The 25,050-nt window shown below is 43.0% G+C and overlaps 2 protein-coding genes across 2 annotated transcripts in view; both read left to right on the top strand.

Moving 5' to 3' along the window:
- Positions 1-25,050, top strand: part of NKD1 (NKD inhibitor of WNT signaling pathway 1) — a 108,038-nt gene that overhangs the window by 69,934 nt on the left and 13,054 nt on the right. Inside the window, exons 5-6 of the mRNA XM_066194346.1 lie at positions 19,805-19,911; positions 22,480-22,575. Coding sequence (XP_066050443.1) covers positions 19,805-19,911; positions 22,480-22,575 — 203 coding nt within the window. The remainder of the gene's footprint in view (positions 1-19,804; positions 19,912-22,479; positions 22,576-25,050) is intronic.
- On the top strand, positions 7,049-9,109 carry LOC136296045 (collagen alpha chain-like). The gene has a single exon (XM_066194860.1). The coding sequence runs from the start codon at positions 7,049-7,051 to the stop codon at positions 9,107-9,109; it is 2,061 nt and encodes a 686-aa protein (XP_066050957.1).

Genomic DNA, 25,050 nt, shown 5'->3' on the forward strand with positions numbered 1-25,050 from the left:
GCACTGGGTTGTGTGGGACACTGGGTCACACAAACCAACCTTAGAAACTCTCACGTTGATTTCTAATAAGGACTAGAGGCTCTTACTCAACACATTTTTCTTTAATATGAATGGAATCATCATTGCCTCTGACAGTTTCTCTTTCCATCTCATCTCCTCTGATCAGGCAGTTGAGATGGAATCACTGTTGTGGTGGGAAGAGCCTTCAGTGCTGGTGGGTATGGATGCTGTATTCTGCCAGAGAACACATCCAAGGTCCCTTGAGCTTCAGGGACAAGTCGGGGTTCATAAACACAGGAGATTAATTTGTTGCTCATTCCTTTCAAGGAAACGAGACTTCAGAAACTCTCTAGTGAAACAAGTGGTTGTGTGGGCTGTGCGCTGGATTTAAATTATACACTAGTGGAAACAATATGCCCAGTTTATTTAGAGCAGTGAACCATGTCAAGCTTAATCTGGAAATTTCTATACATTTATAATCCAATCATTTGTTTCTGATACTAGAAGCTTTTGTATAAACACAGCATGAAGGATTCTCTGTTAAAAATGTCTGCCTTCCAGTTCCTTACCTGTACAATGTGTTAATGTAGAGTGATCCTTGGATTCCAAGTTTCTCTCATCTCTGTAGTTCATACATGTCTTGTATGTGCCATAACATAGGAACTCAATTTTGGCTAGTGCTTGTAGGCTGCTGTTAATCACAAAGGCAAACTATAGGTATGATGGGGTCAGTGTTGAGTGGTTCTGTGTTTAACTTCACCACAGTTTTCCAACCTCCCCTTAGCAGGACAGAGGGTAGGATTTTAATTTTAGATTATAGGAGAAATTACTTCAGACAGGATATTAAATGTCAGCAAGGTGAATAATTTCATTTTCTTTGTCTCATTCTATCTTTCCTGACCTCTAATTATTTCTTTCTCTCTTGTATAGCATTATTTTGCATAGCAAACATAATGGTCAGTATATAATATTTTCAAACTAGTCAGCAGCAAGATTCTTTTTGTTAGAGTGTGAAGCCTTTTAGGTAACTGTAATTTCTGTCTTTCAGCAGTTTCATATGACTGCTTCTGATGAGTCTCATTTGTTATGAAGTAGCTGAGTAGTGAAGACCAGATTTAGATACCAGCAGTGGTCCATCCTTTGTGTGCCGTCACCAGGGAAGAGCTGTTCCGTGGCATCTTTCCAGCTGGGAGGAAGATGTTTGTTCCCACCCTGTGCTCAGGCAAATGAATGCAGGTTGTCAAAGCCTGCTCCTCATCCCTTCTGCTTTCAGATCTCCAGGCTGTGCTTTCCATGCTGGGGACAGTGTTAATCACTTCCTATTTAATTCAGATATTGAAAATCTTATAATCATCACACAATACAATAGTCATTGTGTTAAAGCTTCTGTTAAAGTATCCTTTATGTGTAATTTTATTTACATCATACTTTAATGGTTATGCTAGTACTAGCACAAAATTGTGATATTAGATAAAGTGAAGCTGAAACATGATTTGAGATCTCTGATAGGACACAGCTTGAATTCTTAGGTACAAGATGGCAACTGTCATACCTCTTCTCTGCATGGAAGTGTTTCTGTGGGAAAATGTAATTACTAGTCTAGAACATAGATTGATCTGTCCATCTAAAGTTCTGCCTCTATTTTCCTGCCTCGTGTTCTTTACACATGTACTGGTATAACACATGTGCTGCATGGTTGTATGCTCATGAGCCATAAGATAACATCAAAATCAGCAACAGCCTCAGAGACAGGGATCTGTCACCCAGAAAATGGTTGGTTAGACTAAGCTCGGAGAGGACATGAATGGCAAATACCATGGTCTGCCAAGTACCATGCATCAGTGAACTGTGTTCTGTCTTCCTAAATACATGGTAGGGATGAAAAAGAAACATTTCTCAGATTTGCAGAAAAAGCACAGCAAGTGCCACAATTCTGGTTTAGGGGAACATTAGAGCCTTCTCTCTCAGGAACTTTATTGGAGAATAAATCTGAGTTCTTTAGAAGACTGTCACTGAAAAGACAAAGTGGCAATAAGAGAAATAATTGAATTCCTTATTTTGTTTTACATAGCCAAGTTCATTACCTTTTTTTTCCTTCCCTCTCTTTTTTTCCCCCCCTCTTAGCTGTCTGAGCAGTACAGATAAAAAGAACTCTCTTTGCTGGATTTAACTTCTGTGTTGTTATGTAAAGCTTGATCAAATCCTTTCGTCTTAACAGACTTAACTGGCCAACAGCAAAAGGCTCGGGATTCTGGGATTAAGATTGTATTTGGTAAGAGGACTGGTGCATTAGTGCTTTCTTTTGAACTATACAAAGAACAAAGTAAACATCAAAAGCATTAAGCCATGAGAGCGGATTGTTGACTCAATGTTGCTGCATGACAAGAGGTTAGAACTCAATAGAGGCAACTCTGTTTATTGAGTGCTATGCAGAAAGAAATGGTTTGACCAGCATTGTCTATTATATCCACCACCTGCCTTTGATTTTGCTGCTGGGCAAGTCGCTAAATTGAAATTTTTGGATTTTCTCTTATGTGGTCAGTTGAGAGACTGATTCCTTAGATAAGAGACACCAATGTCTCATATTACTCTTACTCTGTTTCCCTTCTTCCTCTTTCATTAATAACACAACAATTGGGCATGCTGGATTTGGGTTCTGTAGTGGATTTGTTTGCCTCTTGCATTCCAGGCGATTTCCCAGTGCATTTCAGAGCCTTCCACTTGCCAGGCTTGGAGTACTTGTGCAATCTGCTGTGGCTGTGTAGGAATGTCTCCCTACACTTGTCCCCCAGTTTCTGCTCAAGATGGATGTGCCTCATCACCCTTCACACGTAGGGTAGAAGAGCTCCCATTTTCTCCTCCTTGTCCCTAGCTAGAATAATGGGTTACCAGAACTGAATGACTGGGGGTGGCTCTGGAAGAAGTCACAAAAACTAGCACGGACATTAGGAGATATTTGCCATTTCGTGTTGGTGAAGAAGCTAAAATGGCAGGCAGGAATTGAATGCAGGATCAAACAGCAAGTCCCTCTTCTGCCATGGAGACTAGCAGGTGGTTCAGAAAGACATCTGCCATTTGTGTGCTCAGTAATGACATCCCAGTTCCCCTTTTTTTCTTTTAGGCATAAGTAAGCTTCTAATGAATTGTTTGAGAGTCCTGCTCTTTTTTTCCAGAACTTTTATCACCTCCTTTCCCCAGACCCTTTTAGAAATTTTTGCAGCTAAAACTTGTAAACCAGGAGAGGTTTCTTAACTTGACCACTCCATGTCTTTCTGAAGTGAACTGGGGTTTTTCCATCTTATCACTTGAACATTAAAAAATTTTCAGAAAGTTAAGCTCAGGAAGGAACTCCTGATGCAGTCCTCTCGTACAGACTGATTGTATAAAGGGGTGATTTCTTCCTTGTCCCAGTACAAGCTCTTTGGAGCCCTGTGGAATACAGCTGCCTTTTGGACTTCACAGTGAAGTCTTGAGCCTCACCTTGGTACCCTAACCTACTGTCCCAATTATTTATGCAGTAATATGATTTCTTATGTCACTGTTCTCTGGAAAAGCATGACCTAAGTATTTCTATTAATCAGAAATCTTGCATCTCTTGAGATCAATCTAGTCCTGTAGTCAGAGGAGCTGCCTCTTACACTGATAGCAATCTGTTCCCTGTTTCATTTGTCAGCTGAGAGTGATGTCTTGATTATTATTCTCTCAACAGAAGACTGGAGAAGATCCAAACCTTCCTGGTGCCTTATCTGAACATGATACCCAAAGCCCTGCTGAAAGTAGTGACAGAGCTTGGCCTGAATCAACAAACCCAATTTTTTATGTTTCCCAAGGCAGATGTATCTAAATCCCTAGATGTTAGATGTTCCCTGTTCTGGTACCAGAAAGGACAAATTATTCAGGTCATCTTCTTGCCCATTAATATTAGAAAGCCCTCCAGCAGAGTTCAAAGCATATGTTGCTGAAAAAAAAAAATCTAGCAGATCTGTAAAAGAGCTACTTGTTGCACTTTTCACATATTTACAAGCCACCGTGGAATTTTTAAACCTGCAATTAAAGCATTCTGTATTCAGCAAAGCAAAAAAGTAATTCATTACATCCTTGACTGTTATATGTCCTTTCAACTCACGTCTTCCTCCCCAGCATCCAGGGAATCTGTGGTCAAGAGGGAGCTGAGGTGTGGTTAGCAGTGCTCCAGCATGAAGAACTGTGTTTTGACTTTAATAAGAACCGATAAGCAAGCAAGGAACCAATAACACAGGATGAACTGGTGGTTGAAAGCTGCTGGTGTTATGCTCAGCTCTGACAGGCTGCCTGGACCCCTCAGCTGCACGTGCTTCCCCCTCCACATTGATCCCAGACATCCCAGTGGTGGGAACACCTTGGCTTCCAGCAGGATGCTTCCCTTTGCTGGGGTTGCAGTGGCAGGGGAGGCAGGGGGGAGAATCCTTCCCCAGTGCACCCCGCAGTGGGGCTGTTCCTGCTGCTCCTGTGTCAGGTTACTCCCTTTCCTCTCTCTCTCTCCATTCAGGAAAGATTCAGTGAAGGCTTTAGTTCCTAAGGTTTTCTCTAAAATTGGTGATTGGAAGAGTATTTGTTGGGTTGTCAGCTCAGAGGAAGGGTGGTAAGGCATGGTACTTGGGCCCCAATTGTTTATAAACTTGTCAGCAGAGAAAAACTTGAACAAGCATTTTAGCTAGTTTTGTCTGGGAGACACTTTTTACCATACTGTGTTAATCTCTTAAGTCTAATAAATTCATGTATTGTTCTAAGCTGAGCTGTGAATAGGTAATAAAAGGCAGTTATTTCAAATTGCATCCCTCTCCCTAGTTAATGCTTTCAGTTACAATAGTTATTAATTTTTCTAAAGCTTAAATAGTTTTTTGTATTTTATATACTTGAAATTCCAGTGTATTTATAGAAAAGGCATAGAGTGCATCTTGCACACAGGCAAATTTTCTTTATGTTATCACCTGGATGGTACTATTGATGCAGGCTTGGTGCTTTGCAGAAAATGATGGTCCCTTCTCTCTCAGGTTCTTAAACAGAATACCTGTTTATCCCTGACATTGCAAACAGAGTGTTAATAATTCTACCTTAAAAGTGCCCTGTGGTCAGCCTTCTGGGATGTTATATGGGAACTCTGCATTTTAATGACTTGTTGCTAATCCTATGCACTTACCATAGATTTGCCACGCATGAGTATATGCTGTGTGATCACTCGCTCACTGGCTGTGTTTTCTTCAGCTCCCAAGAGGTTTCTGCTGTATCCTTTCCTACTACTCAATATGACATGGAGCAACTCTGAAAAATGCCTTTGGCCACAGGGTGACCCACTGGCAGCAGCCACCAGTATGTGACAAGCAGCAGGTCCCTGCTGAGGCTGGCAGCTGATAAGCTGGTTACTGTGGGTTGGAAGGAGCAGCAAAGGACGTGGGGGTGTGGGGAGGAAGGAGCAGGGGAGAGTGCCAAGAGAAAACTGCTTAGTTTGGCAGTTAGAATAAAAGTCACCAAAGAACATGAGACTGGTAGGATTAGCAGAAGTTTTCCTGTGGTTGTGCACAGATCCAGGAAATTATAAGAAGCAGGTAGGCTGCTTGCCATGAGTGGGAGGAAAATCTTACGGCATGAGGCCCTTTAAAAAAAAATTAAAAAAAAATTGTACAAGTGTTTCTTAACATTAGCTGTTCCAGTTGAGGGGGGTTGGTATTTGGAGCAGAAGCTTTTACTTCTGGAGCTGCTGTTTCAAGTGCAGCCAGGTCAGTAGTGATGAAAGACTGTTGCCATCCAACGGTTGCCCATGGCCTGTGTGTAATGAGTTAGTGGTCTCCAGGTGTTTCCAAATGAACCTTTACAGTGTGTCTAACAGCTCCCACCCATGTTGGCAAGCAGAGCACAGAAAGGCAGTGAAAAGTGGGCTGTTAGGACCCCTCAGAGGGTGAGCTTTCCTCCTCACACTGAGCTGCTGCCCTGTGGAGAGCATGTGCTCTCCTCCCCGTGTCCTGGGTGTTCCCTGCATGGAGCATGTCGCTCTCTTTAGCTGACACCCCACCAGCTCCTACTGGTGCTGCCTAACAGGCTGTGATAGATGATGTGTTTTGTCTATGGTTTGAGACTATTCTGGGTTGTAATCCTCTGCATTGGACTGGGAAGATCATACCTGCTATAAGTAGTAGTTTCACATTGATCTCTGTGTTCAGATGATTCCACACAGCTGGAAAGTTGTTACATTGAACACGACATTGAACACGAGCAAGTTGCATGTTTGGTTCAGGAGCAGCATAGCAAGGCTGAGAATGAAGCTTGGGATTTTCTGCAACCACGCCTGTCCCTTGGCGTATGACAGAGTTAAAAAGCACAATATTCTAGAAAGCCTTCCAAACTTACAAGTGGCCTGTATCCTTTATGATAGCTGAAAAAAGCCAAATGTTAAATAGGGAAGTGAACAAGCACCTCGAAAAAAGCAAAGAGTTGATCCTTAATGAATATCTTAAATATGGAAAGTTTTAAAGTAATATTATATGCATGGTATTTATAATAATATTGGTTTTCCATGTTCTTTCCATCTACCTAAGACTAGCAACTTTTCCTTCTGCTGTGGAGAAGCTAATGCTCTTCCTGAGTGGTCATTTAAAAATAATCAATTAAGAGTATTCTTTTATTCTCAGCTCTGGGGTAGTCATGAACTAGTTTGCTAGGAGGTAAAAAGTCACCTGTTGGAAAATCTCTGTCTACAGATCTCTCAAGCTGCTTCTCTCGTAGCATGTGGGAGCCAGACCATCAGGGTGCATGTGGGAAGCAGAGGAATCGAAGGCCAAAAAGGTGTAACTCAGGGAGATCCCATCAGAGGCAGGAGGGCTCTTGGATTTGCCTTTGGCATCCCAAAGGGCAGCGAGGCATGGTGGTGGATGTTGGGCAGCAGACTCACGTCAGTGAGTGAAGCTCAAGGGGAGATACCCTGCAGCAGAAGTGAGAAATGGGGGCCAGGGAGGTGAGGCGTGTGGTTTGTCCTTGCAGCTTGGAAGGGCTGGGCCTCGGTGAGCTGGGCTCAATGGATGAGCTGGGCTCAGTGGGTGAGCTGGGCTCCATGGGTGAGCCGGGCTCAGTGGGTGAGCTGGGCTCAATGGGTGAGCTGGGCTCAGTGGGTGAGCTGGGCTCAGTGGGTGAGCTGGGCTTAGTGGGTGAGCTGGGCTCCATGGGTGAGCTGGGCTCAGTGGGTGAGCTGGGCTCAATGGGTGAGCTGGGCTCAGTGGGTGAGCTGGGCTCAGTGGGTGAGCTGGGCTCAATGGATGAGCTGGGCTCAGTGGGTGAGCTGGGCTCCATGGGTGAGCCGGGCTCAGTGGGTGAGCTGGGCTCAGTGGGTGAGCTGGGCTCAGTGGGTGAGCTGGGCTCAGTGGGTGAGCCGGGCTCAATGGGTGAGCTGGGCTCAGTGGGTGAGCTGGGCTCAGTGGATGAGCTGGGCTCAGTGGGTGAGCTGGGCTCAATGGGTGAGCTGGGCTCAGTGGGTGACCTGGGCTCAGTGGGTGAGCTGGGCTCAGTGGGTGAGCTGGGCTCAGTGGGTGAGCTGGGCTCAATGGGTGAGCTGGGCTCAGTGGGTGAGCTGGGCTCAATGGGTGAGCTGGGCTCAATGGGTGAGCTGGGCTCAATGGGTGAGCTGGGCTCAGTGGATGAGCTGGGCTCAGTGGGTGAGCCGGGCTCAGTGGGTGAGCTGGGCTCCATGGGTGAGCTGGGCTCAGTGGGTGAGCTGGGCTCAATGGGTGAGCTGGGCTCAGTGGGTGAGCTGGGCTCAGTGGGTGAGCTGGGCTCAATGGATGAGCTGGGCTCAGTGGGTGAGCTGGGCTCCATGGGTGAGCCGGGCTCAGTGGGTGAGCTGGGCTCAGTGGGTGAGCTGGGCTCCATGGGTGAGCTGGGCTCAGTGGGTGAGCTGGGCTCAGTGGATGAGCTGGGCTCAATGGGTGAGCTGGGCTCAGTGGGTGAGCTGGGCTCAGTGGGTGAGCTGGGCTCAGTGGGTGAGCCGGGTTCAGTGGGTGAGCCGGGCTCAGTGGGTGAGCTGGGTTCAGTGGGTGAGCTGGGCTCAGTGGGTGAGCTGGGCTCAGTGGGTGAGCTGGGCTCAGTGGGTGAGCTGGGCTCAGTGGGTGAGCTGGGCTCCATGGGTGAGCTGGGCTCAATGGGTGAGCTGGGCTCAGTGGGTGAGCTGGGCTCCATGGGTGAGCTGGGCTCAGTGGGTGAGCTGGGCTCAGTGGGTGAGCTGGGCTCAATGGATGAGCTGGGCTCAGTGGGTGAGCTGGGCTCCATGGGTGAGCTGGGCTCAGTGGGTGAGCTGGGCTCAGTGGGTGAGCTGGGCTCAATGGATGAGCTGGGCTCAGTGGGTGAGCTGGGCTCCATGGGTGAGCTGGGCTCAGTGGGTGCGCTGGGCTCAGTGGGTGAGCTGGGCTCAGTGGGTGAGCTGGGCTCAATGGGTGAGCTGGGCTCAGTGGGTGAGCTGGGCTCAGTGGGTGAGCTGGGCTCAATGGATGAGCTGGGCTCAGTGGGTGAGCTGGGCTCAGTGGATGAGCTGGGCTCAGTGGGTGAGCTGGGCTCCATGGGTGAGCTGGGCTCCATGGGTGAGCTGGGCTCAGTGGGTGAGCTGGGCTCAATGGGTGAGCTGGGCTCAGTGGGTGAGCTGGGCTCAGTGGATGAGCTGGGCTCAATGGATGAGCTGGGCTCAGTGGGTGAGCTGGGCTCAATGGGTGAGCTGGGCTCAGTGGGTGAGCCGGGCTCAATGGATGAGCTGGGCTCAATGGGTGAGCTGGGCTCAGTGGGTGAGCCGGGCTCAATGGATGAGCTGGGCTCAGTGGGTGAGCTGCTCGTTGGGGCTGGGTCAGTCACAGAGTGCAGAGCGAGGCAGGCTCTGCTCAGTCACACGGAGTGCTCAGCTCTGCTCCGGCTGCCCACCCTGTGGGCACCCCTGGCACACCCTGAGCCCCAGCCAGGGCTGGGTCACGCCTGCCCGGGGCTGTCCTCCTCTCCTGCCTCGGCTGTGCTGGGTGTGAGCTCAGCTGTGCCTAGGCAGAGCTCGGATGGGCTCGGGCGTACCTGTGAGAGAGGGTCCCGTGGCTGTGGTCAGAGATAAACTGCATAACTGTACATGGCAGCAATATAATAACGTACTTCAACTTTGCCCCAGGACATCCACCACCAAGAACAAAGAATGAAATATGGGAACAAGTCAGGAGTTTGAAAACAATCTCTCTGGAAACATGATGAATACCAGTGGTTTCATTTATTCTACTTGAACAAAGGTCCTTTTCTACTTTTAATTTCCCAGCAACGATTATTACCAGTTATTTTTCTTGTAGCTTTGACCACAGTTCATGGAGGTTTTATTAAACATGTTTTTGAAAAGTGATTCAAAATGCTATTCTTCTCTGACTCTCTTGTGACTCTCTCTTTTCTTTTATTTTCTTTTTTTTTTCTATTTTTTTTTAATCCATGTTGAGCTAGTGCATATTTCCAGTCAAAGATTTTGGACTAGATAACACTCTCATGCTGGTGTTCCTAGAATTATTCCAGTTTTTTGCCCTCATAATTGAGAGTAGTTTTAGCCTTTGATATTTCAGAAGACAACATGTATGTTTCAGATCCCTTGCCTTTACATGAAACAGTGCAGTCATTTTTAGCTCAGTTTTAGAAACCTTGAACACTTCATTTAACATGTCCTGCTGTGACTCCCAAATATTCCTGATGTTGCAAGTTCTCTTGTGTTTCACTGCCCTGTGACACAGCCAGGCAACTGAGCTTGAGTGCTGCCTTTGCTGGGTTTTGGTGGCTTTCTGCAAAAGGTTTTTGTTCAGATGCCCTGTGCATGATTGTGTTAAGGACCTACCTTCTCTCTTGCCCAAAGGGATTTCATGTTTTGGAGCGTTTCAGGTGTGGACACACTTTATGACAGGATTGAATAGTTCTTGCATTTCTGGGACTGAGTTTAGGAGCCGTTGTTTTACACAGATGGCTTGCCTGATAGATGCAAAGTTAGATAGAAGCCTGAGCCTTGTGCTGGGTAAGTTTAGCCACAACAACCCTCTGAGCCCTGCAGACACTGGGCTGTGTAGATGCAGAGCTGTGGAGGCAATTTCCATGACAAGCATGTTGCTTTGCCAGTTGCTGTTCCAAATTCAAAGTGTGTATCAGTCAGGGTGCTTTTGTGTGTTTCAACTCCACTTCTGCTGCAGTAGCTACAGAAGCCCAAAGTTTTACCTCACCAGGCAGAACAAGTGCCCTTTGTTACCTAGACAGATTACAGGTTTTTCTAAAGTCTGCTCTTCATAAAAGCCCAGCTTGAACAGTGGAAATTCTGACTTGCCTCAGATACTGAGGAGACTTTTATAGTTTCAAGTAGCTCCAGGGTTATATTTTAAAAGTTGAATTTCATCACATGTTTCAAGTTTGGTGGAAAAAAAAGGCCTGATATTTTTAGCAGAAAAAAGTCCCCCCACACCTTTTTTCTTAACAGATGTTTCATCTCAATCATATCCAAACCTCAAAGCACAAGTAGCAGTCAACCTTATTCTCCTGTGGAGAGAGAGATAAAATGTCATTTGTTTGGAAGACAAGCTTTTTTTTGTAACCACAACTAGTTTGTGAGTAAAAGCAAATAATAAATGCAGCACTGTGGGGTTGTGGAAATGAACCTGAAGCAACATTTCTGTTCTTGAAAGAGCTTGGAGTCCAGCCGCTCTTGTTAGATGGAAAGTCCCAACCCCCAGTCTACCAAAAAAAAAAAAAAACAAACCTACCAGCAATCAGTTTTTTCTTGCTTTATAAATCTGATCCAGCAATGCAGGTCCTTTCACCAATAAAATACGTCATCCAGAGTTCTCAACTTTGTACCAAGAAGGATTTAAAACTGTAAAGGTAACAGAAAGAGAAGAAAGGAATAGTAGTTGTAAACTGAAATATCCAGAAGTAAAAGAGCTGCTCCCCAAGGAATTTTCGGAGGGCTCTGGAGAAGTGGAGAGCATTTCTGTGCCTGGCAGCCAAAACTGCACTCAGGGCTCGCTGCTGGCACAGGAGTTTCCAAGGGAAGCCAAGGCAGCCCTGGACTGTGTGCATGAAAGATATTTTTAGGAGGGAGTTATAGTCCGTCCTAAGGAAGTGGAGGCATAAAGCTGAAGTGTGATGCTGCAGACCCTTGTTTTGCTGTTTCAAGGAGCCTTGAAAGAGAGTGGAGCCCTCCAGGTGTGGCAGGACAATGTTGGCAAAGTGGGATTCGGGTTAATCCACTCCCTGTGCTCCTGCAGCACCTCCTGGGACCTGCCCTGTCCCAGGCATCTGTGCCCTGCAGGGACAGCTGCCCAGCCCCTCTGGCACAGACTTATTGCTGCCCAGATTTCAAGATGCTACCTCTGAAGGTAAATTCACAGTGACAATGTCTAGGAGAATATTACAGGATCTTCCACCAAAGGGGTAGCTCAAATGGGAAGCTGAATCTTGAGCTGCAGAGACGTGGGCTCTCTGGAGCAACAGGAAGGGCTGGCTCCTCCTGAAAGGGTGCTCCAAATCATGCTCCAAACTATGTCTTTTCCTCTGTTTGAGTGATTTGTGGGCTTCATCTCTGGCTGAGGTCCTGAGCCTGTACTAATTGCCAACGGTGAGCAGATATCTGCCTTTGCTCAGTGGGAATTGTTTCTCTGATGAGATCCTGTGTACTCTCCAGACTTCAGGTGGCTGGGTCAAGCCTTGGTGAAATTTATTTCTCTGCATGTTTAGCAGTATGTGATGCATCGTCTCAGTGCTATTCCTCACCCATGCATGAATATGAAAAGATAAAGAGACGTGCACGTGTATATGCTGGACTACTAATATTAATCACAATAATGCTTTTCTCTTGTTTTGTGGATCAGTCTTCATTCTCCTCCCCCACTCAGAGTAATATGAATGGCTGTGAGGATGGGAACACTGAACCCATTACTGAATATTAACTATTAAAGAGTTGTCAGATCTGTAGCAATTCATCTCTGCCAAAATTATGTTACAGCAGAGGTCGACAGCATTGCTCTCTATGAAAGGTTGGTTCTGTGAGGGTCAGAGTGACATTTATCCTCATGGGAAGCAATTCTGATGAATTGAAAATTACAGTTCAGATACTTTTAGAGGCCCTGTTATCACAGCAAAGGTGGTGGAAACACGTTTTTCTTATTGAACATCTAAGTTAGATGGGAGTGAGTTAATAGCAAAGATTACATTATTAATAACATTGCCTACTCAGTCTTCATTTGAATAAAGGGTTATGCAGGGGCTGGGGGTTTTTTTCTCTTCTTTTTCTTCTCTTGTGAATCTCAGGGGGAAAAAATCCAAAGAGACAAAGGCAAAGGAAATTTAAGATAGAAAATCTAATGTGAACATGCATGTCTGCAACTTACACTGAGAAGGAATTTTTAAAAAGCAAAGTTGTATCCAAAATCAGTGTAGAGAAGAGAGGTCTTTTTTATTTTGTTTTAAATCACAGGTGATCTGTTGATGTCCCCATCTGTCCCTGTTCAGTAACAGAATTCAACATTTCCTGGGCCCTTTTAGAGCCCCAGGGACACACAATGCCGTAAGAAAGTGGTAAGTGGTCCATATGACACTGACAGTTTTCACTTAGGGAACACTTACCCACGTTAAACGATACAACAGATTGCATGCTGTTCATGAGAGGTTTGATATGTCCACTGATCAAACAAAAGTCTTGCTTCTACAGGTATCATCCTGAACTATTCTGACCAAAGCTTATAGAGATTCTTCCCTGGTTTCATCTTCCCCTCCTTTCTCTCTCTCTTTTTTTTTTTTTTCCTTTAAGATAGGGTGGGGATTGAGAAATTATCTTCTTTGATCTCCAATGAGGAAGGAGAGAAAAAAAAAAGACTGTTCTGTTCAGGCTTTTGGCTAACACAACAAACAGTGTTTAAAATTTAACTTTGCTTAATTAATTAGTAATTCTGTTTAGTGCTGTCTGATCTTCATCCAAAAGGTATTTTGGAGCTTGAGAACTGAACATCAAAGTGTTTTGGGTGAAGATGGTCAAGTAAGGCATTTAATCTGGCAGTTTCTGTTGATGAAATACCGCCAGTTGGGGAACTAATTGGAAAAGAGAATCATAATCTGGCAAAATGCAGCAAACTCCCTCCCTTTAGCAAACTCACTCCAGAGAAAGTGTGAGAAGTCTAGGTTTAGTGTTTAATGCATGTATGAGTTACACCCTGTCTGACAGCGAGAGACCATATTGTCTTTTGTATCTCATCTTTAGTACAAAATTTTTTAGTAAGGAAATGGTAAAAAAAAATCCACCCCTCTCTCCTGAACATAATAGCCAAAAAATCATCCCAAACCACCAAACCAAAAAAGCCAGACCTAGATATAAACCTGGATAGAATCCGCATCGAAGTTTGGAAATACTTCTACTTAGAAATTTCACATTATTGGGATTGGCAAAAGGAATTGAACCTTTAAGGGAGGTGGTGGTGTTGCACACACCTCTGAGTTTGACTAAAGTTTATTCAGGAGAGAAACTGTTCTCTGAATTTTGGAGTGAATTTCAGTTAGCTGTTCCTCACTGTCCTAGTGGTGTCTTGTCAGTTAGAACCATGCCTGAATATTTAAAACATATTTTGGTTGTCTATTTTTGTTGGCGTTTGGTTTGGTTTGGTTTGGTTGGGTTCTTTCGTTCTTTCTTTGCTAGCTGTCACAAGGTCTGAGTCCCTACCCTTCTGCTCTGTCTCCTCCTGGTCAGGTGCTGACAGTAGGTCTTGTGACATTGTGACTTTTTTCTTCTATGATGTGCAGCTGAGCCTTTAATTTGTGTTGTGACTGTCAACAAGAAAACACAAACTAGAAGAACACGGGTTCCCTCCATAGTTTCAGGTTGAAATACTCATCCCAGATTGGTTGGAGGCACTGCTGGTACAACTTCCTCTAATTTGTTTTTGACTTGTCCCTCTGGACGTAAAATGGACAATTAATTTCCCTATAGTAAGTTTCAGAGAAGGCAGCTTGATCTTTGTTGTTCTGAAGGGTGTGTCTAATTCATCAGCTTCAGCTTTCAGTCAGGGAAAGTTAAATACGTGCTTCTGGCGCTGACCCAGGACAAGCCTGTTTTTCCATGTGCTTGTTCTGGTGGCTGTGGAACAGAAATGTTCCTCCCTGATCCCGCTCTCCCTATGCTCATTTGCCACTGGAGAAGAGGGCATTTGCTCAAGCAAAGTTATCTCCATCAGGGATATATATCAATCTAATCAGTGGAATAAAACAAAGTGTGCTTAATGGGGGTGATGTTTCCTAATCCATGGCCTCCAGGAGAGCTTAAAGGTGAAATCTGAATGTGAATGTAATTGTTAATTAAAGGACTTCTCCTCAATTTAGACTTTCAAACGTGGTTGTTATTGCTCTGGTTGTTGCATAGTCAGTGAGGAATGTCAGTTATGTTTGTCGAACCTGATTTGCAATGAGAAAAATGTTGGCAGAACCAGATAACTTAGACATCAGAGACCTCAGATAAAACAAGGAAATTAATTCTCTTTCTATCCCTTTGGTTCTCATAGTCACTAAGTCCTGCTGCATCTGGTAGGTTTGTAAATTGGGAGGGAAACCCTGACCCTGTTGATGTCCATAGGAATTTTACTGCTGAGCTTGGCCAGCTCTTTGATGCTCAATTCCACCAGTCATAAACTGCTGCTGGAGTTCAATTTCACCTGTTATAGATGTGCTTATGACTTCTCCTCCTTGTCTTAAAAGGTGATTTTTAAATTTTGCTTTTGTCCTTCTCCCCCACACGTCTCAGGTTTTAGTGTGTGGTTTGTCATTCTTTCCCCCATGTGAGGATAATCCTGTCCCTTTGCTTCTGGTGGTAGTTTTAAAGAATTGCTGTGGAATCCAGTCTATCCAAAATAAGAGGAGGACTAACAATATTTCACTTCAAAGGTTTGGTTTGGTTTCATGTGTGGCAAGTGCAGGACTTTCATAGGTGGCATTTTTGTCAGTTCTCCAATTTAACATTTACTCTGGTTTCTCTCAGTAATAACTGACATTAAGATAGGGTGAAGACATCACTGGTAATGTCCAGTCATAATTCACCACTGTGGAATTGCACAGCTTCTCCCAAAGTTCTCCTTTTTGAATTAAGGCGATGCAACAATCACATGCCTTTTGGAATGGCTGTCCTTCCAAAGAGGTTCTGAAGCTGTTTGTCTATTTAGCCTGAGTTCTCCTAACTGCTGTGCAAAATTTGGCATTGGCAGCCCAGACTTGGACATTCCTCAGAGCTGCGCCTTTGATTCTGGCCTCAAGATCCTGTTAATCCACCTGACTAAAATGCAAAGTATGGTCGAAAACTAGAGTGAAGCTGCCCTTACTTTGAGAAGGCAGATCATTTGACAAAGCATGTGGTCCTTTGCTGGAATGAGCTCTGAGAAACATGGAATGACACGCCTCCTGAGTGAGGGTGAAAGTTTAAACAGTCACTTTTCCACCTGGGTACAACTCTATTTTGGTGTTTTCTTTTTTCTCCCTTATTGTCAGATGCAGGATGGAGGCAGGAGAAAAATGGTTTTTCTTCCCGAAGCTTACTATTCTGACCTTATTCAATACACAGAGCACAGCAATCAGTTTACCTCATTTCTGGGATATTTTGGTGATTCCTACGGAGCATTTTGAATTATTACCCCCTTTCCTTGGGAATGAAAGAAAACCAAAAAACAGGCTTAATTCTTCTGGGATGAGTCTTAAGATCTTTAAACTGGTGTTCATTCTCTCACTCTTTTCCTCCCCCACTTCAATTAGGAGCAATTGGGTGGTAGTAATTAACAATTGTAGAGAGAAACATCTGCTAGTACACTTAAGCCAGCCAGTTTGTTTTTCGTGAAAGAATGGTATTTCACAATTTTTCCAAGTTAATATTTTTCCTTTATTGTCTTTCCAATTTCAAATATTGTCCAGACGCATTTTTATAGTGTCTTAAGGTTATAGAAGTGAATACAAGACCATTAATAATGAACAAGAAAAGAACATAATAAAGAAAACATATGCAGTATTTCAATTCATGAAACATTCTGTTAGGGAACATTGTTTTTGAGAGCATATGGTTATTCCCATGAGAAGCGATGTATATAATTTTTTTTTCCCCTCCAGTTGTGGATTGCTGCAACAAAAATATGTTTCTCTGTGTATATGTCTATGTAGCACGTTCTTTTTGTCAGGACTTGTTATCTGAGCAGGGAGGTAAGTAAGTATTTTTGCACAGATGATGCATTGTATGCAGACCTATTTCTGATGGCCTAGACTTTGGAAACACAAGTCTATTAATTCTCCACACTCCTTTGAGATAGCTATCTTGTCTGGTCTGGTTTGATATCATTGGCAGAGCTGAAAGGAAGTTCACATTGTGAATATATCTGAACCTTGGCATGCGGCTCGCTGGTGGATCTCTGTTTACAGGCTGCCAGTTTTAACTGTCCCAAGCAGACATTCTCTTTTTATTTATAAGTAGGCTCTGCATGTGTTTGTAGCCCTCATGAAATTGAGCACATGTCAATAGTCAAAACTAAGTATAGCAGCAAATACCAAACACTTCTTCTCTTCTCAGACAAAACAGTATGTATTTTTAAATTTTCATTGGGTTTGGATAAGGCACATGGGGATATATGCACAGACACATTATTTGATCGCTTGTAAATAATATTTTAGTAGCTCCATATTGCCCTTTAAAGTTTCCTCAGTTAGATTTAATTTTTCTTTGCTGAATGAAACTTGACATCAGGATGAGATCACCAGATTTCCCCATTTCATCTGAGCTCCAAAATGAGTAACTGATTTCAAAGGATAATTCCCCAGAGCAGCAAGGCCAATAAGTTCTTCAGATCAAAGGTCAGCGAAGCTCAAAGGGGATAATTTCTGGCATACAGTATTTAAACTCTCCCAAGGAGTGTGCTGCAAGATGTATCCCCTCCTTCCCCAATAGTTGAACCCTTGTTTTTTGAGAAGACTAATTTGTCAGTGCACGTTTTTTCCTCTGTTACATAAATTATACATTAAAGTGAAAGCTTCCTATCTGAACACACAAAACTGTACATCCAGGAAGGTTGTTAACCATTCCAGGGGAGGGGCTGCCCCTGACAGCTGAAGGTAACTGTGCAGTTCCTCTCTGGTGGGCTGGGGAGATCTGGTGCTCTATGCTGTGCCAGTGGCTTTCAGCACAGGGCAGGAAGCTTTCCGTGGTGGTGGAAAGGTGGGAATGCTCTGCAAGACACTTTGTTTTGACAGAAAACCCAACAGAGATCACTGTGGCAGGGAGCAGTCAGCTCGTGCAGGACCTGCCTCACAATGCTATGTCTAGTGCAGTCTGCCATGCCATTCTCATTTGGGATGCTGACCCTCAACAGATAAAAGACAACTGTAGAAATCTTCTGGCCATCAGGTACTTTTGAACATTTAAAAGAATGTGTGATAACAGGAGTGGATATTTTTTTCCAAATAGACAGTTCACTGTTGCAAAGAATCTAGGGGTCATACCAGCCCAGCTTTCATTTATTTCACATTCCCTAGAGCAAAGTTGGGAGGGATTGCAAAAGCCTCTTTTACAGAAGTTTTTATCAGGTTATAGCTGTGCATGTGAAGAAACAATTGCTGGTACAGATGAGGCACTGAAAATCTCGGGGTGTGTCTATTAGCTATGAAGAACCACTGTCAGGGTAACTGTCCTTGTTATGAAAGCCCAGGTTACCTTTTCATTTCTTGTTGGTTTTAGAATAAGCAGCAAAGCTGGACTGAAGTAGACAAACAAACACCGTCTTTTGTTTTATGGGAGTCTTTTTGTGACCTTAGCTTTGAACTTCTAGGAAGTTGTATTTCTGGGCAAAGTGAGTAGAAAGCAAACGGCTCTTTGTCATGTATACTTCAAAGTTATGCATTGGAAATAATATTAATTTTAATACCTGACTTACTTGTGATAAGCACTGTACAAAAGCCTCCTAAGAAACCCTAAGTGCCCCCTGCTCATCCAATAACGCCAGCTTAAAGGAATCAGGGAAGAAACTTCTGTGGAGCAGCTTTGTCTTCCTTTGTCTGACCTTCCTACTTAGCTTATGTTTGGTGTAAGGAATCCTAACATGACTTGGAGTAGAAATCAAAGTATATCAACATGTCAGTATGTGTACTATAAATACCATCTCATTGGTACAATGCAAATTACGTGTGTGTGTTTTGGGAAACTGGTGTTAGTATAACATCAAAACCACCAGAAAGTATCAAAGACAGGAAATTCCCAAGGTCGGCGTTTCTACTTTATTCCCTTTTCCTTACTGTACATCCATCTCATATAGCATACCACAGTTTTGAAAACAAACAAGCAAAACTAATACAATAATGTTAAATATAAACAGATAAATGAGGCTGTGATATGTATTGCAGTGTGATGGTGTGAATGTTGGGGCAGAAACCTTCTGGAATTTCTGAGAGTATGAAACCATGGTAATAGGAGTCAAAAGAGATTTTTTGTGGGTTTTTTTGTGGTTGTTGTTGGTTGGTTAGTTTCTTGAAGCTAATTTTTCTATTTTAAGCATAAGAGGAAGTCCTGGAAAATGGCTAATAGAGTATCTTAATTTCTGGCATGCTAGTGACTTGCTTTCCTGGAAGAATGGTTGGGAGGCAGCTCAGCAGTGTGGAACACCAGGAGAGCCAGTAATCCCAGTTTGAAATGGGTCACCCTGAACTGGAGGGGATCATGTCACCTTTTTTGTAAGGAGTCTGATTTGATTGAACTGGCACTTAATGAGATGCTACTGCCAAAGGCATCCCCAAGGAAATAGCATTAGGATAAAGGCTTTGGGTAGGTGCAAATGCTGCAGTGCAAGAGAAGAAAATGCTGACTTTAGGACCCCTGTTTTATTTCAATGTTGCTGGGTTTGGGGGAGTTGGAAGGATTGCTGCTGTATGTTATGGTGTATGGGCACAGCATTGGCAGAGGTGTGTGGATGCGTAAAAAAATCATGTCCAAAAGTCTGAAAGTAGATTTAAAACGTCTTCTTATATTTTCATAATGCTAATGAAGATAGAATTAGTTTTCTTCAGATACAGGGTTTCATCATGTGCAAGACTCAATGCCCCTGCAGAGGCCAAAGGAACAGCTATTAAGTTCTAGGCATTTGTCTTTTAATCCATGAGAAGCATATATCTTTCTGTTATATATCTGATATATGTTATGATATGTTGTGAGAGATATTAATATTGATGCTCTTTATGAGTGCTATTGATTTATGCAAGTGCCTGATGTTTTAACTTGAAACTTGATTGAAATATGCTATTTCATGCATTGAAAAAATGCAGCTTAACCTTTTTGGCAGGTAGTGTTACCTTCTTGGAAAGTACTAAGCTTTGTGTGTGTTTGAAGAGTGAAACTGGAACAGAATGAGGGCTTTATTTCAGCTTCATTGCTTCACTCACTGCTAGTGAATGTGATGGGTTTTTGCAATATGTCAGAAACTCTCAATATTTTGCAAATTATTCAACTTATTTGCAGTAACAGTTCTGCTGTTTTATATTCTCATAATGCTGTGTTTGAACTTCCTGTGACTCTAGTGATGTTTGTAGGAGAGGCTGTGTACCAAAAGCTGTTGGTAGATTGTCTGCTGAAATTATCCCAGATGTGTAGTGAACACAAAAGCAAATCAAGTATAATGATCCTCTCATACAAGTGTGCTGATATCAATTTCACCCTAAATATAAAGACAGATTTGCAAATATGAGACTGCTTTGACATTTCCTTATAAGCATTTTTTCTTAAACATGCTTTTTGCAGTGGCTTTGCCTCCAGAGAAGACAGATGGAGTTTGCAGTGGAGATGAAAAGAAAGCAGAAAAAGAAAGTGACACACGCACAAGTTCCAAGAAGCAACTGAAATTTGAAGTAAGTCCTTTGTATTTTAAAGTTTCACTGTACTGACATAATTATGGTAGAAAAATAACCTGTGGACCAAATAGTGTCATCTGATGCATGTTTATAGCTCCTAATGTTTGTAATGGGTACAGGAGGCAGCAGAAATCAGGCACAAATCAGTGCCTTACTATTGGTGCTGCTTATGAGGTGATTAGTGACACTTATTTCCAGGTTTGGAGATAATCAAATGATGATTATTTCTCTGCAGGATCTGATATGCATAGTAAGAAGAAGCTTTCAGCTTAACCCTTTCTCTGTTAGGGCAGCTACCATATTATCAAATCTTTAGATTGACTTTCATGGACTATTTCACTTGGTTAAATTTGCCTAACGTAAAAAATGCCTGTGAAAACTTCTGCAGTGATTGATCTTCTGTGCCCAGGTCTCCAAAGTGAAATAACCCTGACCTGCTACATGGGAAATCCATCTGATCACATGGCAGGAGGAGGAGGAGGGTGATGAGTCCTCTGGGCTATTTTCTTGTAGACTTGCAAACATCATATAACTGTCAGACGTTGTGTGTAGTTGGCAGATTTTGTTTCTGCAGGGAGTGTTTTCATAAATATGAGTATGGAAACATCCAGTCACCCAGCTAGTGGGTTGTCTGGCTTGGTCAGGAGGAAGATATTCTGGCACCAGCAAAAACCAGCACAAATACTCATCTCTGCACTCCAGCAGATACGGCAGACATCTGCCTTTCAGTGCTGTCAGCCTGTCTAAGTAATGAGCTTTGTGTTTCTTCAATTGATGTTTAAAAGACCACGCAGTCACCTTGCAGCATGGCTGGAGTGTTCTTTTCCTTTTCATTCTGGTACAATTTTATCTTGTATTGTTTTAAAGCAGATTAGGGGAAGGTAGGTTTCCCATGGGTAGGTCAGGTGTTGCTTGTGTGCCTTCTGAGGAGGTGTCTTTTTTCTTTCCCCTTTCCTTTTTTTTTTTTTTTTTTTTTTTTTTTTTTTTCCCTTTTCTTCACAGCTATAACTTTTTTTTCTAGGCCCATTTTATATTCTCCCTCGAGTAGCAGACATTTGCAGACTGGAAAGGCATGATAAATTGCAATTAACAGTGCCTTGACATTTGAACGTTGGAGGACACCTGTCAACATGGTTGGTGCCAGGGTAGCTGGAACTCCACTGTACCAGCAAAGTCTGCGTTTGTTCCCAAGTAGTTCTTGGCATGCCATAAAGGTTAGCACTTGGTTCTAGGCACCGTGACTAATGCAGGGAAGGTTTCCATGGCTCCTAACTAAGCAGAGCACATCCTCACATAAAGATGTTATGTTAGGCAATGCGGGACAGGGAAGTATTAATATGTGGCAAGAAACCAAGTATTGATATTTTTTTCCCTTGTTCTACGAATGAAAGTTTTCCAGCAATGTAAGCTGGGAGCTGAGAGACTGGTAAATGCTTCAAAGGTATGAAAGAATCAGAAATGCGAGTGTTTCGACAAGAGGTCTAAATCTGAGGTGAAAGTGATTTGGCTTTTAAAGGTGCCGGGAATGTTTATGTAATATGAAACTGTGTTTCCACAGTGGAGTGTGGGGCACTTGGCAGCTCTCAGCCGCGCTAGTTACAAATGAGAGGAGGCTGCCTTTGAACTCGGCAGGGGACGGGGTGCCCATAGCTGCTGTAGGGAATTGGTTTCAAGTCAGAAGATCAACCAGGTATTTTGAGGTCTGTCATGCCGAAGCTATTTGGGGCTGTTTATTTTACTTGCATACAGTGGCTTTCATTTTAATTGCACTGTAACTTCTCTGTTTTGCCTTTCTGTGGCTCTGGATAATTCTGATTGCACAGGCCTTGAGAGACAGCAAACGATTTGCACCCAGGTGACTGGAGTCATTCAAAGTGCATCCTTTGTTCTTGGTTGTGGTTTGGGGAGTTTTTTCCCCCCGTTAACAAATTGATTCTTTCAGCCTTTCCACAGATCACACTGTCACTAACAGAAGCACAGTTAAAACAAGGAGCAGGCACTACTCCCAGGTTGTTCTTGCCAGTTCCAAGGCAGGCTCTGTTTCAGGAGCTTCAGTGGCATGGTGTTGTCCTGCACTGACTCTGACAACCTTTGCCCATCAAATATCCGTGTTGATGATAGATCTCTCGGGTGGGGATTTGTGTCCATATTGCATTAATCTTTGCTCCCAGCCCTGTGGTGTACCACCTCCTTCTGTGAGTCTGCTTCTGTTGTCTTCTTCTTCCTGAGTTAAGCACAGTTTTCCTTCTCATGTTTTAGTGGGGAATCTTATTATGTTTCAAGAGCTTCAGGGAATAGCCTTCTTGTACCTTTTCCTGTGTTCTACAATGTAATAGAAAGCAAGCTGTGAATTCCCTGAGGTGTAGCCCAGAGAGTTTAGGAGTGTTATGTGATTGTGATGGGACCTCTTCATTGTGGTGGACAGAGACCTCTCCAGGACATATCCTGGGAGCTTCCTCCCGCAAGGGAGGGAGCAAGGAAGAAAGCAAGCAGCCTCCTACAGGGTCTCCTCGGCAAACAGGCCTTGTGCTTTAGGTAATCAGCTGCTCTTTGCATGTTTCTTAGGAATTGCAATGTGATGTGTCTGTAGAGGAAGATAACAGGCAAGAATGGACCTTCACACTGTATGACTTTGATAACAACGGAAGAGTCACACGTGAGGTAAGCAAAGTACAGCTGCCCCTTTATGTGCAGCTCTTGCTAACAAGAGAAGTGTTTTATAACAGGAACATTTTTTCTACTATGAAGTAGAGATGTCCTGCCAATTTAAACAGCAGTTGCCACGGACCCTTCCCTCCTAGAAACAATCCCACCAGTAGTTTACTGTTGTCAGATCTACTGTATCTTTTTTTTTTTTTTAAGCTGGTTGTTGTTTAATACCTGAGATTAGCCTTTAAAAAATAGAACTGGCATTTGAGGAGGAAAAATATCTGAAACAACTGAACAGCTAAACACATTGTCAAAATAAACCCCTGCAAATGTATATTGTTCTGGCTTCTCTCCTGCTTTTCAGAGTTAAGCTAACCAAATAACAAGGTTCCTTGCTGACATTCTTTCCAGCATTACTAAATATATTATTCTATTGTTTTCATGAGTATTGGGCTGATCTCTGTCTTTTCCCTCCAAGTATAAATAACACTGACGATGTTCTCTGGAGGACCATAAAGAATGGCTGTCAAAGCATACCTGTGTGTATTTTTTATTATCAGGATGTCTTCACGCCAAGTTAGAGGAAGTATAGATTAGGATATAGTCCTTTCTGAGAACTATTTCTGCCCAAATTGAATAATACTTCTTCTAGAAGAACATCTTTTACTTGGGATTTATGCCATATGCTGTCATTGATTTTTGTGATGTGTGTTCACTGGCTCCCATGCCTTTAGATAATCAACTGAAAATCAAAGGCTTTTTCTCTCTTAGATCTAATGCTGGTGCCTGTGACAATTGCTAAAAACTGTTTGAAAGCAATGGGGCAAATACTGAAAGTGTAGTGGCCTTAGACACCAACTAAGGGCAGAAATTTCCCTGTAAGTCTGAAGCAAATTTCTTTTAACATTACCAAATGTGGTGCTTGTTCGAGGTTTTTAACATGTAGTTGAACATCATTACAAGGCTATTTTTATTGTCTCTACTCTGATAGTGCTTTGAATAGTCCAGTGAAATCTGTGCCCCTTGTGCACGAGAACAAGCAGATGAAAAGTTGCAGGCTAAGTCCAGAGTTTCAAATAGGAAGATGAGATAGAGAGGGCAAGAAGGAGGGGTCAGGTGAGGAAGTAGTATTGTATTTGTTAATGTTTGTGGAACAGAGACTAGAAAAATGAAATAGCTTGCTTCAAGTCTCACAAGAACCTTTTGGCAGATTGAACCCGGGTCTTTCTAGACCCAAGGCTAAGTCTTCATTACAGGATTATTGTGACTCTCAAAAAATAGGGGAAAAACACACAAAACCCAAACCCACACACATGGGTGTCTTTTACATTCAGGCATGGAATTCCCATTAATGTCAGTGGGGGTTCCATGGGCTGAACATAATGAGAATATGCTTTCAAGTATGTATACAATAATTACTTGTGATTATGTGGTACACCAAAGAGCTTAATTTGACTGTACTTTGAGAATATATTACAGCCAAATTCTACCTCTCCCTGCTACAAGAGCAGACTACAGCTTAACTGAAACCAAATCTGTGCAGGGATTGAATATTATACTGCTCTGAGGTCTGGAGGTTGGCACATTCAGGCTTGAAGCTGTGCCAAAAAAAATTCTTTCAACCAAGGGGCCAAATAGGTTGATAATTTTCAGCTCTTTACATGTGACCAAAGACAGAAACAAGTAGCATGCACCATTCCAAATCTTCTCCCTTTATGTCACACGCTTCTTTTGCAAACTGTTCCAGGGCCATTTGTATAAGACATCTTCTTGGTTACCTTCTGTTGAATCCAGGTGCAATTTATGAGGGTTTTTTTCAAGCAAGAATGACCAACAATAGCAGCTCATAGATAATCCACAAAAGAGGAACTTTAGTCTCTTAATATGACACAGAATTTCTTGTTCTCTTGGCCCAGGGAGTAGAGATGGGTAGACACAATGTGCCTGATACTGTCCTTTGCTAAGCAACTCTACTCCTGTTCCAGCAAATGACCTAACAACGGGGAACATTAAACATTTGAATAGTTTCAATTAAAATGAATAAGAGACGTGTTTTCAGTTAAAAGTATGTGAAATACATTGCTGGAGCAGGGACAAAATGGGCAGTCTGAGGAAGAGGCAGATCTGTACCAGTGCCCTTTAAGTGAGCTGGTGAAAATGCATTCAGAACCAGTCAGCTTTTCTTAACAAAGGTCTAGTGTTCTGGTGAGAAAAGCTTAATATGGACGTTTTCTCCTTCTTGGAAAATTTCCCTTTAATATCTCCTGGATTTATATCTAGATTTAACAGAGAGATGAATTTTTTTTTAGTTATTTTTTTACCAGTAGACCTGGAGGTGCTTTACAAAAAGAAGTCAGTAGCATTATTCTTGCTTTTCACCACGTTGTGAAAGTGAGACAGTGGAAAAGAAGTGGCTCGCCCACCTACATCCATTTCATTTGATTCAAAATCATAGTGTTTAAACCATTGTACCTCATGTCCAGAGAG

This window comes from Chamaea fasciata, unplaced genomic scaffold (genome assembly GCF_029207755.1).
Source record: "Chamaea fasciata isolate MVZ Bird 193981 ecotype frontalis unplaced genomic scaffold, bChaFas1.0.hap1 SCAF_12, whole genome shotgun sequence".
NCBI lineage: Eukaryota > Metazoa > Chordata > Aves > Passeriformes > Sylviidae > Chamaea > Chamaea fasciata.